The sequence below is a fragment of the Gobius niger genome, assembly GCF_951799975.1.
Source record: "Gobius niger genome assembly, chromosome: 7".
NCBI lineage: Eukaryota > Metazoa > Chordata > Actinopteri > Gobiiformes > Gobiidae > Gobius > Gobius niger.
This window is the reverse complement of record NC_136858.1, coordinates 29,814,003-29,832,226: the sequence shown is the minus strand read 5'-3', so window position 1 is coordinate 29,832,226 and position 18,224 is coordinate 29,814,003. Positions and strand designations below refer to the sequence as shown.

The following is an 18,224-nucleotide window of genomic DNA, read 5'->3' as shown; positions in this document are numbered from 1 at the left end:
AAAAAGAGATGAAAAAGCAACACAAACATGACGTAAAAAATGACGACATGTTATGATCAGTTTTGTTAGTCTTAGCTTTCAAATGAGGCGTTACTCTGGACTATGGGCTGTAAACTCCAGTCAAGAAGAAAATGCGCTTGGTTAAGGCTCAGGTTAGGAGATTAAACTTCAGTATTGAATCTTGGTTTAGTCCTGGTTTGACAAGTTTAGGTCTATTTCAGCCTCTTTTTAGACCTGGTTTTCAGAATGATGTCTTGGATTATGATTGAAAAGTTAAATGCTTTATGATGTGATACTTGGGGGAAAGGTTTAAGCTACAGTTCTAGTTGAATAGCTCATTGTCTCTGTTGCCAAATGGGAAGTCTGTATTCTGTCGTAGTATTACCTTTAAGTTACTGTTCATTTCAGCTCTGTCTCAGTCTCCTCTCGCCTGTGCCTCATTCCCTCACTGCTTGTGCCAGCCTGACTCGCCTCTTTGTGCAGTCGGAGCCAGCTGCTGCTCTGGGTCAGGTATGTGACCGCCCCCGAACTCTTACCTCCTCCCCAATCTGCCTGCCCTCACTCAGCAAGCGCCAATAACCAATCATAATGACAGCCCCGCCCCCCTCGGCTCCCCTCGGCTCCCCTCGGCTCTCCTCTGGCCCGCTCGCCCCACGCACAGCCGCATAAATCACATGTAAAGTGTGGTTAGGTTGCCCACAACTCATAACAGTGACGTCTGCGGGCCCCTTTTTGGACCCGGCCTTTCAGTCTGTCTTCATGATTAAAGGGACACTTGTCTCCACCTCCACATCACGCCTTAATTGTCTTGCAATTTAGCTGAAACTTCATGATTCACGTTTATTGGACATTGTTCTGGTTGTTGACATTTTCACTGTTATAAAAGGTAGCTTATGAGATGCAAAAATACTACACTGCACTGCTACAACAAATACTTCTTTGGGCGACAGATGGTACAGTGGGTCGTCTTATAGCAAGGGGGCTGTTGTTGTGTCCTTGGGCAAGACACTTAGACCCGCCTTGACCCCAGTGTCTATGTGCACTGGTGTATGAATGGGAGGGTGAAAGTGCTAAATTATTATTTGTTTACTACTACTACTATTATGACTGTATACCTCTTTTAGTACTGCAATGTTTTTACAGATGTCACTACTTATATTTTATATTTATATTTTGCAAAGTTGGGTGAACTGCAAATCAAAAAATAATAATAATTTACAACTGAAGAGAGTTACAAAAAATGTTGTCCAGGGCACCTCAAGAATACATTTCTAAACAAAAGCAGGGTTTCTAAAGGTGGCAGCAAGTCAAACTTAATACCTTTTAATAATATTTTAATACTAGGTACTATATTCTTAATGCAACAAATGTGACATTTAATTTTGTAAGATTTGCAAACATTTAATCAAAAGGGGAATGAGGGGAAATTTTGATATTAAAACTAAACAACAGGAAACTTTTGAGCAAAAAACTGACATTTCAGTCGGAACTGCAGTTGAATTGGTTTCAGACCGTAGCATATAGTGACATATGTATGCAGTAAAAATAGCACTGTCTCCAAAGAAAAAAATATATTTTCAAAGAAATTGAAGAATGACTTTTAAGGCCTTCATTTAGGCATAATTCATTTAATGTTTTTTAATGCCCCGCGGGAACCCTGAAGAGGCATCATAGTAGTACTCCACTTCTTGACAAAGGCTTGTTTGGGGCCGATGCGTGTGGAAGACACCAGCATTATGTTTTAAAGATTTTAACACTCATCAGCCCAGCAAAATAAAGGCTCTTTAAATGTAAATAAAGAATTATAATGGAGGAGTGCCTTGGTTTTTTGTTTTTCTTTTGAGTCTTAGTTCCCCAAACACCAAAGAACACCTTCCCCCCAAATTACTAATTCTATCATTGACTTCCTGAGCACTTTGTCTAATTTATTTTTTTCCAGACATCATAGTAGATTTGGAACATTTACATTTGCTGCTGGCCACATGAGATTTGATCACACTATCTTGATTGCAACTGTACACTGTATCTCAATGGGCCGGTATCTCAGTCCCAGCACAAGCCAGACGTTTACCGTTTCATCCCACCTGTAACACAGTCGGGGCAGGGGAAATGCTCTTACCTTTCAGCATCTTGACTGCCACTGTTACGGCCTCCTTGGGTTTGTCCTTATCGATGCCAAGGGCCTCTGCCATTACAACTTGGCCAAAGCAGCCTTCACCTAGGGGCTTGCCCAGTGTCAACCTGTATCCAAAACACGGGACAAAAAAATAAAAGACAAAGTGAGACGTAAGCTTAAGCCGTTGACCCGAACTGGCCGGGCATTGATTCATTACAGTGAAGAATAAACAGGTAAGATTAAGTGCGAGAGAATGAAACTAGGCACAGCGCCATCTCTGCCCCGCCCTGTAGTTTTTACTAGATTGCTTTCTCTGTTTCAGTGCGTTGGTATGTGTGTTACTAGTGCGCTGGCCAGAGCCTGTGCCAAGGTCATGCTAAAGCAATTGCTAAAGGTTTACAGAGAGACATACATTTCATAATTGTTTGACTTATGTTGGCATGATCAGGAATAGATGCATTACAAGTTATTACAGTGGAAAGACCTCAGCTTTGAGATATACAATGCAGTAAAGCTGTTTTGTTTTGCAGCTCATGTGCAACCATTTATAACAGTCTTTCTATAGGATGGGACGCTTCCAGTGGCAAAACCAGTCTCTACCTAATAGAGAGACAAAGTGTTGGTGTTTGAATGCTATAAATAAGAAAGAAAAGGGAGTCTTTGTTCAGAGTTTCACTAGTCATTATTTAGAACAGTGTTTCCCAACCAGGGGTACGGGAACCCCTGGGGGTACTCGAGGACCTAGCAGGGGGTACTTGAAACAATTTCAGATTGAAAAAAGGGGGAAATTGAACATAATTTTTATAAGAAAAGCTATATTTTTCAGTAAAATATGTTGCCTTGGAAGAATTTTAGGTTTATTTTGACCGCAACATTGTTTTTGTTTTTCTTGCAAATACCATTTTTAAGTAACTACTTTCTAAATAAACTGCAAAACCCCTGAGGTAGGGGGTACACGGACGACCATTGAAAGGCCCAAGGGGTACACAAGACAATAAAGGTTGGGAACCACTGATTTAGAAGGATTGTGTGGTACTCAATGTTTGTTTGGTCCTACATGCTTTGAGAACTATTCGTAGTGAAAATTGTCGACTGGACTCATGTACGAATGAGAGCCTTCACAAACATTTGAGAACTATTGGTCGCAGAAACTGTGCAGAACTTTCCGTGCATGATCGCATCTATAATTGTTGCTGGTTAAAAAAAAGGGTAATGTTGTTTTTTTTATGATGATGCTTTAATAGAGTTGTAAGATAACACATGTTCCGTCAACAGTGGGCCACAAATGTTTTTTAAGGAATACATTTAAGAACTTAAACATAATTACTGACATGTTCATCCTTGAAATTTCAGATTGCAATCATTCAAAGAAGCCAAAAAAATAATGATCTCTGTAATCACCCACTGAATGTGTTGTATGTTATTGTGGGGCATAGCAACAGAGGCCTATTTGTTCTCCTTCCTGTAGCTACATTGCATGTGCTCTTTCGCATTATCAATCATAGCCCTGTCACCTCTCTGACCCCTGAACCTGCTATGCACCCTGGCCGGTGTATTTTTTTCCCCCTGTGAGTGACATGTGTTGGTCCTAGTGCTAAAATGCACATTGGTCTCTATGTAAACAGTGGAGCGGCGTGCTGTGATGCCTAGAGCCTTACGCCCGGCGCCCCGCTGTAGTAACACAATCCCCTATCTGTCCTCACTACTCGGCACGCTCAATGGCAGCTATTCTGTCCGTCCAGCCACACATAATCAATGTTATTTTTCCCTTTCGCGCAAACCGCAAACGTTAGCATTCGTCTGTGTTCTCCTATCCCAACATGATCCCCCCGGCGCTGGGATGACAGGACGGGAATAAAGACCCAAAGAGAAAAGATTTACTTAGCCCAAGCATAACATCCCCCCAGTGGCTGTTGTTTCATCGCTACGAAACAAAACTTTGGACAAATGCGGCTCGAAGTGGGGCAACCACATCAGAAAAGAATTTGATCAGAGTTGATGGTGCGGTAACAAAATTATTATACGCGACATTCTGACATACGGCAGGCCTTTGTTTTAGGGCAGAGTTTGGGATTTTCCATTTTCATTTTCAATGTAATGCTCCACAGAACTTCACATATTACCATATAACTTTCAGCCAGTCTATGTAGGCTTTATTATATTACCATATATTACCAAAATGACCATGTTCATCTCGACTTCAACTGCCACCACTACTGCAGTCACTATCAGCATTACTACAAGGCTACTACTACCACTTCTACTTTTACCACACAAGCTGAAAACTACGGCAACAACTCTATTGTGTTCAGCATAAATGTTTTCAAGCTGTCACCTGCATTAGGTTGCTCTTGTTTACCGATCATTTTGTCTCTTAAGAAACTTGGTCAGTGACTCTTTGGTGAGTGACAAATCACGTCTGCAACACGAAAACACCCCAGTACATGGGTACCATATGAGACAAGCAGTTCAAATGCATTACTCACTACCGAAAACTAATGCCTTGAAGGAGTCAATGTTGTATAGAGCTGCATCAGTGTGGAATCATCTACCTCCATATTTAACACAGATCAGTAAAGAGAAGACATTTTAAAAGAAGCCAAAAAAGGCAACTTATGAGAGAAATTATTCTAAAAAATGTAAGTGTATATTGTATTTGTATGTATATAAGACACTGCACAACTTAAATATCTGTGATGTAACTGTAAATTCTACTTGTAACTCATAATGTCAGCTTAACCTGCTTTGTTTACATATGGACTACTGTTGTGTGTTACAGTACATGTTTGCGTCTTGTTTTATGTGGACCCCAGGAAGAAAAGTTATTGCTGCGGTAATAACTAATGGGTATCCGTAATCAAGATAAAGATAAAACGTCTTCTGTACTTTCAGAATCAGGGCTGCACAATGTAGCAAAAAGTAGCAATATTAGGTGATACAAGATCACAAGACATTGGACAATCACTAAACTCTTCCCTCAGACTGATTGACCCTTTTTTATGCAAACTGTAATCTAAAAACAAAAACAAAACATATAAATGTGCAAAAGTTCAGTTTGATACCGTTGATTCCATTTTAGTCTTGTTTTGGTCGTGAATGAGTGTTTTCGAAAAACAAACAAATTCTGCACGTGACCTCGTGTACTGTGTATTTCCCATGTCTTGATTTCTTTATGTATGTGCTTTTCCTCAACTTAACCTGATTGTAATTTCACATATCTTCTTTTGTGAGGCGCACTGAGATGCCCTGTGTACAAAATGTGCAGTGTAAATAAAGTTTCCTTGCCTTACCATGTTGACACTTAAATATCATAATAATATCGTTATTGCACTATAGCTCACTTATATCACATATCGCAAGTTTTTTTAACTACTACTACTACTACTACTACCATTGCTGCAACTGGTGCCACTCAACCTGAAGCTACTCTGTAACGCCATCAGCTGATATATTTCCCATACATAATCTAATCCCTTAAAGGGGCTAGATGCAAGTTCGCCATTTTATACTCACTACTGCCACCTCAGGTCATATGTGTAACTGCACCTTCTATATTAAGATCGTGCATGACGGCAATTCGGACCCGAAGTAACACCGTTTTGAGTGACAGTGCAGGATTTTAGAGGCAGTTGTGGTGAAAAGGTCTGGGCTCATTCTACACATTGGGATATTGTTGGAACATGTATGGGGAAGAAAATACATAATTTTTAACATTTTTAAACTCGGTCCCTTTAAGAAACAGAGAGGAGTAGAAGTTAAAAATGTTTTCCTCCAGAATGTGCTCAAGTAAATCTTTAGAAAGTGAGAGTTACTTTGAAATTGCAACAGAAGAAGTCACTTTCCATCCCTGGTATCAAGCTCCGCTAACCTTTGCTGCTTTATTAAATCCACCATAGGAGCTCAGGGTTGGCTGCTGTAGCTGTGACTAAGTGAAACCTCAGCACTTCTAATTCCTCTGGTATGAACAACACTCCGAGCCCAAACACGCCGGCGACAAAAGCTAGCAGCAGCAGCGGCGCTAACCACTAATTAGCACAGGAGCACCGTCCCTTAGCATCGGCAGTGCAGGCGCGAAATGTTTATGAGAGAGCGCAGGTTGAACGGGTGCCAGGTCAGGACAAACTTAAGCTCAAACAGTAGCCATCTCTGTCATGGTTTTAACTTAGCAGGAGTGCTTGTATCAGAAACCGTGGTGAGACACACTCTTGTTGTACTAATGGGTGCGGCCTACAACTATTTAATTATGAGATTTTAATAAATAGTAATGGCTTTGTGGACGAGGGTGCAGTGCTGGGAAAGTGAGCAGTGCGTTTCACGTGACGCAAAAGCTTTTATTCATTGTAAATATAGTCCTATTCATTTTGACACTGAGAGCTACTGTCTACTGACCTTTACAATAAAGATTTGTGTAGTCATCTTGAGTCATATGAAAGCCTCGGCTGACTTTATAAAATGTGTAATCAAAGGATTTCTGTATACGCCAACAGCCAAAGGTGTTTTGTAACCAAGATGTAGCTTTTATCATAGATGCTCATACAGGAATATTTAGCTTATTGGAACCAAACACGCACTTGAACTGTTGGTTTTCTACAAAATTGACACCAAATAAACTCAACATGTAGCAATAACTCTTTATCAAGCTTGAACATAATAACTTCCAACCATTTGCGCTGCTCTATGGCACTATGTGATATGTCCTACACTCACGCTGTTGTTCTATGTCAATTGTGGATGTCTTTATCATAGTTTAAATGCAATCTTCTTACGCATGTAGTAATGTTTTATGTTTCATGTTGCACGATCGACCGAAATCCTAGTTGTGAACCTTTTCATAACCATGGCAATAAAAACGATTCTGATTCTGATAATGATCAATGCATACAAAAAGCTTTTGGAGTTTCTGGGGAATCTAGTTCTTATTGCTCCCCTCTTTCCACAAAAATCTGATTCTGATTCTGATTTGTGTTGCTCTTGGTTAGTAAATTTTTGACAATCGCATGAATATGTCTGTGTCTCAGTTGTCATCAGTGTTGGCGATAAATGTACTACAAAAGCAATGAGTTACAAAAATCTGTTACTTTTTCAGTAACTAAGGAATAGAACATGTTATGGGAATATTTTAGTCATTACATTTCAAGTAAATATAACGCAGCATGCCAGATCAAGTTGGACACTGGTGTATAAGAACTGCAGTTGTGTGTAGTTAATGTCCTCAAAACAAAACACAAGAGAATGGGGGAAAGCGAAGGAAAAGGAAATATTTGACTGCATTTTTGCTTGGTGGCTTTATAACTATATTCAGTTTACATTTTGCCAAAAGTAACTCAAAAGTAACTGAAAGTAGTGTAACTCAGCTACATTGTTGAAACAGTAATATGTAATACAAACATATTTTTTCCTCTTCTCTTCGTGCTCGTTTGTAAATTAATTCTATATATTCAAGCTGGTTATGAGGACGTTAGGACTCCATCAACCCAGTCCAATACTTTAAAAACCTGGGCTAAGAGTAGCATTTGTTGATCCACTGAAAGATCATTACCTGTCCCGTGAAAACTCCCAGCGAGGATCCTCAGGCAGGTCGTACTCCGGTATGGGGTCGTCGTGCGCTGAACTCCTCCTGGTTGTTATTCGAACCAACGGTGTATTAGAGTTCATTGATGAGCTGGAATCGGCGGAAACCTATGGGAAAAAGAAATATTGGCTGATCACCAAAGTCTAGGTTCTCTGATCCTGGAAATCCTGGGCATTTCTAGAGGAGATGATTTGGATTGGAGTGCATTCAGTTTATAAGCATTAACACTTCTTTGTAGTTCTCGTTAAACTTTTAAAGAATGTGCCTCTAGGGCAGTAAACACCAACGTCAGGCTAAAAACAAACCATTATTTAGACAGATGAGGGCAACTTCTTCGACCACTGTCAGCGGGACTTATCTCGGCACCCGTCCATCTAACCTTACCTTGACACCGGGATTCTTTGCAGCCCCTCCACACAAAGTAATCCAACACTTTGTGCCTTTGGACTGAGGCTTTTAATTTCCCTTGAGGGAGAAGCAGGGTTCAAACATAGACAAAAATCTTCCAGGGCAGCAGTGCTAACTTGCTCAGAAATGCATGCCTCTTTAAATATGGCTGGAGGTGCATTGTTTAAAATACCAAAGTAAAGTGTGCCCCTGTTCTAAGGCTAAATTAATGTTTCAAACACCCTTTGATTGTGTTAAAAAGCCATATTTATTTTGGTTTAGAGCAATCATATCTGTGTTTTTTTTTCCTATTTTGTGTATAGGCCTATATACTGTATAGGACTAAATTTAATATGTTATTTAGGTTAATGGTAGCCACTATCAACATGGAATCAATGGCTGTCACTAAAAGCTAATAGCTAATGGTGCTGCTAATGGAGAGCTAATTTGCAAAGTAGATATACAGCACAGCTAAATGGAGATTTAGGGGTAGATAAGCACTTAGCAGGGGTTTTAGATTAAAAAAAAGTAGATGAATCTAAAGGCTACTTGAATATTCTTCTTGTTTATCGTAAATTTGTGTAGGATAACTTTGAACATAAAACATCATTGTGTTATTTAACTTATATTAAGGTCGCATTACTTTCTCAAATCAATCTGTATCTGTATCAATCTAGTGTAAAATAATAAATATTGTCATTGTTTTGATCGGATTGTTTAGGTCGCGACACTAAAATCATTGCTAATAGGTTTGACATTAGCTCATACTATAGGTTATTATTTAGAGTTACTGTGGTAAATGTATTTTTTTTTACTATTGTTGCAAATTGACTGCAACATTTTCTTGTGTGTTACTGTTTGTCTCCTCTAGAGGTGTTAGATGCCGTTCGAACTCTTTATCTACTTTCTGTTACCTGGCGGCGCAGAGGGATCTGCTTGCTCAGTTTGTGCACTGCCGGTTGACCCCCAAAGTCTGGTTTCTTGGCCTTGTTCTTCATCCGGCACACCACCACGATGCCCACCATGCAGGCGATCAGGAAGACACCCGCGCAGTAAATGGCAATCTCCACGTAGTCGGGAGGGATGGGGCCTATAGCCCTGTCAGTGGGAGCTAGCAAAAGATGGAGGAGGGTGAGGATTAACAGGTAAATGGCTGAAGAACTCCCGTCTCTAAACACAGATGGTTCTAAGGTTTGTCAAATATGTACTTGAGATGACTGGATGTGATCTCTGTGAGCAGGCAAACTAAACAGAGATCTTAAGAGTTGCTCTTCTCTGAAGGTAGGATGCTTACTTTTGCTGTCATGCCCTGTGTGTGGGACAGGTCAGTCTAAACAGATTCATATATTGTGACTCATATTGTGACTGCCTGCGTATGTGTATGTTCTGGGCAGAGACTGTATACGAAGCCCACGCATTATGGAACAGTTTCAGTCGAGGGAGGATGGTGCACTTTAAAACTACAATGTTTTCTTCCACTTTCAAGAAGGCAAACTAGCACATTTTAGAAAGAACGACAGAAACTTGTTTACACGCATGTACCACTATGGATTTACTATTGACAAAACAAGACATTAGCTTCATGATGTATTATATAAGATAAAACTTTTCAAATACCAATGCCGTTGCTGTTGTGCCTGGGTTAAATTCCAGATTTCTCGTGTACATACGGTTCACATTATAAATCTTTGCCCCAGCTGACCTCTGAACCCGCAGTGCACTCCGTTGTACGAATCCATTACTGTACATCCTATTGAACTTCCTGCGGAGGAAGTTGAAGTGTGCTGGACAAAAATGGCCTGTTCCATAATGCATGGGCCTTCAGACCACAGCCCCTTGTGCTCCGCGGCCTGTGCAGAGCCAGCTGGAGGTGAAGCAACCTCTGCCTTGTTTCAATGTGTCCAAAAACCACACAGCTAACACAGATACCCCCGCCTCACAGGCGCCAGTGGGGCAGATCGAGCGCGCCAGGGGCAATAAATATTACACATTACTCTCAGGGGGATATGTTGGCCTGTGATCTTCATACGCTATTGTTTACTATCAAAATATGGCCTTTATGTTTTAACATAACAGGATTGTCTGTGTTGCTGTATTGAGACAGCTACGTGCTCACTATCAATCTTATTTAAAATCTCGTATCAAAGCTGATGTCAGTCATCTCTCATCTGTTTATCCTAAAGTGAACTTGTGCAGATCGTGAGTTCTACGTATGCAAGACTACGGTAAGAATAATAACAAACAGATGTGCAGCAGGGGATATAAAGTAGGATTAAACAACGGGCATTTTATGGTATAAGTTGAGATACTTGGCTCCGATAATTGAGAAAGTCAAGCCAACTTCAAAAACGTGTTAAGCTATGACTTTCTATCTTTATTTCAAGAAGAAATAAAGATCTTAGAAGTAGCCAATTATCAGTGCCAGGAAACAGTGTGTGGGAAGCTCTCGTGGAGCAATAGAAACACATGCAGAGTAGACATGCAGTTAAAATATGAGGTGAAAATATAGCACTCCCAGGGGAGTAGGGAAGAGAGATATTACACAAGGCAAAAAGGCAGGTCCCCGTCCCGAATGCAGTCTGGAGTCACTCGAGCTGCTCTGGGAACTACACTTCCGTCTCAGAGCACGAGGTCTGAGTAAACTACATTCTTATCTGCACTGGGCTTTCAACGGGAACATGAAGTCCAGGTGAAATTAGGGAATACGTGATATACCAAGATTATATCGTTATTTCATTGCAGTAGAGACTCTAAACTAAGAAAACATTTGTCTGTCCATAGGAGGACTAGCCCAGGTTTACACAATGGGCTAGAAATACAATGAATAAGAGTGAAACATTTATAAATATGGATAAAACTAACGGACCAAGAGATCAGTAAACAAGACCGTGGGACATGCCTTTTATGCTGTCAAAACCAATAATATGTACAAAAATGGAATACGGTAATGAAAAGGCGTATATAGACCAGTATATGTACCTGGAAGCACCGTCAACCAAGCAGTTTGATAGGAGATCCCGATAGAATTACCCGCCAAGCATGTATACTCCCCAGCATCTTCAAAAGTAACATTGGGCAAGTAGAGAACCTCAATCTCCTTATCTGTGGTGTTAACACCGGCCGTCTGAGGGGAAGGAAGCAAGGAGGTAGAGAGAGGGATAAAGAAGAAAGAAAAGATAGAAACAAATGAGTCCCAAAACACCAAGAAGAGTATGATGAAAACACAATCTGGGCCGTGTCCATCGATGAGGTCCCATCCCAGGCTGCTGGAGTTTACAAGAGAAGCAGGAAGTCACGTGTAAAAAGGCATAGAACAGACCCAACACACTATCCATAGACAGTCAAAATTAATGGACGCTCTAAGTTATGGGAGGTTTTCTTGTTGCTTCTATGGGTTGAGTTGGGCGATATTGACAAAATAGCTTTGTCAATAAGCTTTGCGCCATGTTATCTTTGTGTGATCCGTTATGTTTATCAGATGTTGTCCTGAAAATACCCCACAGATCAAACAAACCAATGTTTCTAGACTAAATGACTTTTATTGGGAATCATCTTGGGTGGCCAGGCAGTTATGAATATGTTTCTTGGCACTAACCCTCACTCCCAATCGCTTGGTCCATTAATTTCTACCGTCTGTGCCGCCACTACAACACGGGAAAATATACACAAGAAAGCGAATGAAACCCTGAAGGTTCCCGTCACCCTAAATGTAAAGATAAACCCATGCATTTCCACAACGACCAACATGGAAAGCGCGGTGCGGAGAAACAGCACGCTTCCATGGCTTCACCCGCCTCTGCAGTGCATGGACAAAGCTGAAAAATAAAGATCCACTTTTTTTTTAGGAGGAGAGAAGGTCCAGGGAACCACCAAGACGCCACCATGAGGAGGACCACCACAGCATTGAGAGGAGCACGGAGGGTGGAGGGGGCGGGGCCAAGTCTTGAATGGTTTTACCTGGGATAACCGTGAGCCATCCCGACTGGTTCGCCTCGCCTATATAATTGGAGACTTTACAGATATACTCCCCAGCGTCTTTCTCCGTCACGTTGGTGAGGGTCAGTAACTCCACGTCTGTGCTGTTAATGCCAGAACGCTGGAAATTCATACATGAGAGTAACCTTTAATATGGGACACAAATGCAGTTATGTATATTGAACATTCAGGTGTATTAAGAGCTGTAGGGAAAGAGATAGACCCAGAATGACCCTCTAATGAAAGGCTCCGTGTAAGGCTGTCACGATAATTACTATATCAACACTTTGTCATTTTCATTTATGCCTGAGAGAGAGACAGTATCCAGTATCGTTAGAGTCAATAATATCGTTTATCGCGGTACTTTTCTGCCTCAATATATATCGATCTTCAAATTTGTTATTGTGACAGGCCTAGCTCCGTGTTAACCTTGTAACCCCCGCCTTAACCAAGCGCATTCTCTCCAGTTCTGCTTTTCCCAAATCTAAAAGCTTCTTTACTAGAGCTTTCAGCCTATAGGCCAGTGTAACGCCTCATTTGAAAGCTAAGACCAAACAAAACGGATCACGTTGCTGCCGCGTTGTCACTTTTTTAACGTTTTTGTCATTGCATTTTCCCCCCTTTTTCATCACTTTTGGTCCCGTTTTTGTAGCTCTTTTGTTGCTTTTTTTTGGTTGCGTTTCTGTCACATTTTTGTCACTTTTTCGTTGTGTTTTTGTGCATTGTTGTCACTTTTTTTTACCCCTTTTTTGGTCACGTTTCCTCACTCTTTTGGCTTCCTTGTTTTACAATTTCATCGCTTTTTCATCACATTCATGTCTCGTTATTGTTGCTCTTTTCAAGAAGCTTTGGGTTAGGTTAAACTGGAGAGAATGTGCTTGGTTCAGGCTCGGGGTTGAGTTAAAAACATCAAATCCATGAGTTTTCTCCCTTAATGCGGAAAATTGTTTTGACTGAATGGTGTTTCCTTCTGCAGAAGTCACATGATAAGGAAACAAAGCAAGGGTTAACAAACAAAGTCAACTACATTATGTGCTGGGGATTTTTTTTTTACCCTGCACTAACCAAAACTATCTTAAAGCAGAAGACATTTGAAGGCACGTTTATTAACCAACTTTTTTTTTCAACTTTTTATGCTTGTATAGTTAGATTTTCAGTGACCCATTTTCACAAATCAAGCGTTTTTCGAGCTTAATCTGCACCTGCTTCATTCTTAGTGTCACTCGAAAGATTTAAGCTGACCAAAAAACCTTATGACTTAGTGTGGACATAGCCTGAGCACTTCAAATACCTCAGCTGATAATGTGGGTAATTATGAGGAGCTTTGAAGCTGGGAAACACCTGCGAGTGCTGGAAAAAAAAAAGATGGATTTCGCTTTTAAGAAATGGAATGAAAATGCTGTGGGTTTTTTTTACCTTGAGCACGCGCACGTACGGGTGTCCGTCCGGGCCGTAGCGACTGCCGTTCTGAGTGATGTGCTTGAGCCACTGAATGTGCGGCTGGGCGTCGCTGTAGACTTTGCAGACGAACCGTGCGTCCTCTCCAACATGGACCGTGGTGTTCGCCGGGAGTCCAGCCTGGAGGATCGGCCGGTGAGGGGAGCGCTCTGTGGGAAATACAAGATAAGGTCATTCCCAAAAATCAAGAGAGTCATGCCAACCAAAACCTGAAAAAAATGCAGATCCCAACCAAAAAAAAAAACATTTATATACATGCTTTTGAAGACTAAGGTGCAAATAGAAATCTTTGCAGTAATAAAACCATATCTGGTCAACATTATTACTCATTCACGGCTGATCTCTCCGGCTTTGAATCTACTCTCCCGTTCATTTCCTGTCATATCTTCATAAGCGTCTAAAGAAAGCAGAAAATGTGCAAGAAATGCACAATGTAATAAAAGGGGAATCATTTTAGCTTTTCTTTGAGCCTCCGTGAGTTTATCCGCGTGAAAAAAAATGGAGTTTGCGTTCTGGACGTGGAATGTGTTTCTACTCCCACCGCGCTTCACGCAGAACTAGAAGCATGGCCATTTATGTGTAAAAGCAAAGCACTTCAAACTATGCAGCGGGAGGGGCTTGGTCAAGTACAATGTATGTGCAGAGGTGGGCCGACTGTGAACATTTAAAGGCGTCAGGCATTAGAGAGTTAGGTATAAGTTTAGAGAGTATTCAAGCTTCCTCTTTCATTGTCTGTAAACTACACGAAAAAAGAATCATCATCTTAAGGAAAAAATGACATACATCGGTGACACTTTATAATAACTACAGCTTATTTAGCCTTAATAAATGATGAATTAATGCTTAATTCTTCATGAACAATTCATTCACATAGATAAGTGTCAGTAATGAATAAGTGAAGTATGTGAAGAGCTATTCATTATGAGTTAGGCATTAAGTAGTTATTAACTGTTAGTCACACTTCACTAATGAATTGTTCATGATGAATTAAAGCAGTACTAAGTAACTCGTGCCCCTAGAGGCCATAAGCGCCACTGCAGGGGTCGCACCATGTTCCATTTTTACTTATTAATTGTCCGTGAGAGTAAATATTATACAATTACACAATGGAGATATTTTTTTTCACTCAAACTTGGCTGTAAGTACTGTTTAAGTGGCGCTAGCCCCCAGTTAGCTTTGCCCGTTAGCCTGTTAGCTTCTTCTTTGTGATTCCATTAGTGTGTATTGGGGCCTCCAACCCGGTGGCAGCAAAGTTTTCCGGCCAGAGACACCAGGGGGAGATGAAAGACCCCCCAATCGTCCCATTAACACTTGTATTACTCCCAGAGGGACTACGGAAAGGATTTCATTAATGTAAGCAAGTTACTTAGTACTGCTTTAAGTGTCATAATGCTAAATAAGATGTAGTTATTATAAAGTGTTACCCTTCTTAATTCAGATTATTTTGTATCATTTCAAGTGAAAAAAATAATAATTTTAAAAGTTAATTTGTCTGATTTCGAGTGGGATTTATGCTTGTTCCATTGGAAGTAGCATTTCTATCTTCTCTTAGATCAGTTCAAACCAACTAAAATTACAGCTACACCTGACATTTTTTCATTTTGTAGTATTAAATTCTTTCTTACTTTTGTAAAAGTAGTAATTTGAGAAAAAATCCGCCTGATGTGTGAAGTTTGTGCCATATTATGATTTGTTAATGTTGGTCAACCCAAATGGTTACGAAAAAGGGGTTTGCCTTCTTCGTAACATAGTGACTCCAAAAAAGGCGGGGAAAAATATCAATTTCGTCACATTTTTACTAAAAAGGTTCAAAATGATGTATATTCCCTTTAAGATGGTCATTTTTCCAGTGTAACGATCAGGTGCAGGGTCGAATTCACTTTATTGTCCCTGAAGAGAAATAAATCCTTTGCATTTGAACCAAACTCAAGACAGAAAAGCCCCCAGTCCAGGTGTCAAACACTGAACCTGTGAGGCTTGACCGCTAACCATCCCACCATCATGTCAGCTATGAATGTTACTTTTTCTCCTACGTAAGACTTTGGCATCCTATTCTTTCAAAATAGCATCACTCAAGCCAAGCAAGAATGTGTTGCTAAACTGCACATACCCCCTGCGTGCCGCACGTGACTAAAAGATGTAAACAATGTCAGAGTTCAAAAGGGGAAACATACCAACGCGCTCTCGCCACCTGCATTCTTTTACAGGCAAAACATTTGGCCGGCGAATCCAAATACTAGACCTGAACAATGGCCTTCTTTCAAATGGGCCAGCTCTGGAGGACCCCATCCCGTACAGCGAGCGAGCGACCAGCGCACCCACCCCCACCTCCAGGCTCAAAATGACATCACTCAGCTCGGGGCAGAGCAGTGGCTTTCCAAAACAAAGCCCCGAGGTGGGCGCTTTGGATTAAGTTGGTGGAGTATAAGGTCGGGGGCGGGTCAAGACAGGGGGGGGATGGTGAGGAGAAGTGATGGAGAATATAGAAGCAGGGGCTGGGCTTAAGAAGAACTAGGGCTAAAAATGTCAGGAGAGTGAGCGACACAGGAGCATTGTTGGAATTTCAATGGGGCAGGCTCAGCAAATCTGTTTCTGTTTACAAATGCTTTGTCCTTATGGAAAGAATAGGCAGAAATTATAATTCCCGCATGTTCCCGATCAAAAATGTAAAGCGTTTGATAGAAATACTGAAAAGGTTTACATGATTTCCCTACTAAAGTCATCGTTTAGCTTAGCTTGTGCCCTACATTTTTATCTTGAAAGCTTTTGCAGGTAAAAGCAGGGACTTACTATGTCAAAATAATACATATTTTTCGCTAGGCTTCAAAGTAATCTAAGGAAGCTCTGGATTGTGTCATTAAAATGGCTAAGATTCCTGGAGCCTTCCATAATAATCAGCCAGAAGAGATTTTAAAATGAAAAATACAAGAGTTCTTGTTTGCATAAAAGTATTTGGATTCTACACTGTGTATTCATTGCCAGTTTTGACAATGCATTTGAAAGAGTTGTCCCTTCAAATTGATTTAAGTGTTTTGCTATGGTCCATTTTAGTCAAAGTGATGGACACAGAAGAGGAGCGGTGGAGGTTGGACTTACAAGAAACCCGGTCTAAAAAAGGCAAGAGAATTAGCGGCGTGAGCGGAGATAGCAGAGGTATCCGCAGATGCAGGGGCAGGGAGCCCATATGTCTGTCTGCCTGTGTCGGTCTTCATGCTTGCTGTCAGATATTTGCCCTGAACCGTCCCGCACCTCCTCACTGCACATTCCTCGTGTTGGCCCTGTTTATCGCTTCGCTGGCTTCTCCTCCTACGCCGCACTGCCTTATCTGAGCAACCAAAAAAAAAAAGAAAAACGACTCTGGCTGAGATCATTTTATGCGTCTGCGTGTCTATCAAAAGTGGTAAAAGTAGGACAGGTAGGCCTCTTTGTTTAGGGGAAGATTGACAGGGAAATTTGCAACAACAAAAAAAGTTCAGTCAAACCTGTGTGAAGCTAGCGCTGAAAAGTCGATCGATGGTAGGACTTTGCCAAAACAGTGGGTCAAGAGACAGAAGGTGAAGGGTCACATGTCCGAGCCATGAATGATCAAATGTAAACTTTCCTTTTGTCCCAAGTAAAAACAATGCAAACTAATTCATTACCCATTGGTTAAATTGTATCTCGGGGGCGGGCTGACAGCAGAATGACGGAGCACACGTCCTCCAGGGACTTTCTGCGGCGCCCCATGTGAGACCAGTGAACTCTGGGTAACCTCACCGCTCGCTCCAGCTCGGGATCAGGGTGGCATCCACAGGTTGGCACGGGTCGACAAACAAAGCCCCCGCAAAGCTAATCGGTGCCAGTGCTAAGACTTTCTAAGACACGCCGCTTTTAAGCTTCGTGAATGTCTGATGATCATCCTCTCTCTTGAGCCGAGTTTTTTAACCCGTGAAGCCTGGTTTGAATGGCTAATCCCGCAGGTCATTTGGACACGAGCGCTGATAAGCGCTCTCTCTCGACCCCCCCCACCCTTCTCTGCCCCTTCTCTCCCTCGCTCGACCCCTGGATAATGTATTGAAATAAAACAGGAGGTTACTGGGTGCAGGGGGCAGCGGCTGTGGAGCCAGACGAGAAGGAGTTTACTGCTCTGCTCGGCAATAAAACTCAACAAAAAACAGAAATATGTGGTTCTGAGGGAGTGCTTTAGTAGAGCCTATACAGGGGCCTGGGTATAGGGGCTGCTTGGTGTATGTTCTATATTGTACTTCCATGTTTTTGTGCAGCCAGAACAAAAGATGCCTGTGGTGCCAACTCGTAGCTTAATATTCGGGAAATAAAAGTTACATGGCTTCAAAACCTTGTTGTAGCTTAATAGTATCACTTATTAAGATACATGTGCAAGTTAAAGCTATTAATACTTCTATCAGTGCTCTATTGACAGCTCATCAGTCTTGCATGCGTCATCTGGGGGGTTCGAATGAGGCCAAAATGAGAAAGAGTCCACATTGATGAGAGGTGACACCAGAGCACACAGTCACACATGCATTTACTCACTCCTTTTGTAACCAATGTCCACTATTGATTTTGCAAACAGAGCAGAAAACACTCTCTGCTCTCTGGGCTCCAAAGGTCGCAATGAAAGGTTGAGTGAGTTGGGTCTGAACTCCGTGGAGTAGTGCTGATGATAGCAGCTTCATGTGTGGGTGACTCGATGACACAATTTAACCTGGTGACAAT

At 41.4% G+C, this 18,224-nt stretch overlaps 1 protein-coding gene across 5 annotated transcripts in view; it reads right to left on the bottom strand.

Annotated features, from left to right (window-relative positions):
• Positions 1-18,224, bottom strand: part of fgfr2 (fibroblast growth factor receptor 2) — a 55,237-nt gene that overhangs the window by 12,629 nt on the left and 24,384 nt on the right. For 4 of the 5 annotated variants that reach the window (XM_079559730.1, XM_079559728.1, XM_079559731.1 and 1 more), the window contains 5 exons: positions 13,467-13,657; positions 11,055-11,199; positions 8,984-9,186; positions 7,656-7,795; positions 2,120-2,241 (listed from right to left, as the gene is read on the bottom strand). In XM_079559730.1, coding sequence (XP_079415856.1) covers positions 2,120-2,241; positions 7,656-7,795; positions 8,984-9,186; positions 11,055-11,199; positions 13,467-13,657 — 801 coding nt within the window. The remainder of the gene's footprint in view (positions 1-2,119; positions 2,242-7,655; positions 7,796-8,983; positions 9,187-11,054; positions 11,200-13,466; positions 13,658-18,224) is intronic. The other variant, XM_079559729.1, reaches the window with a different exon arrangement.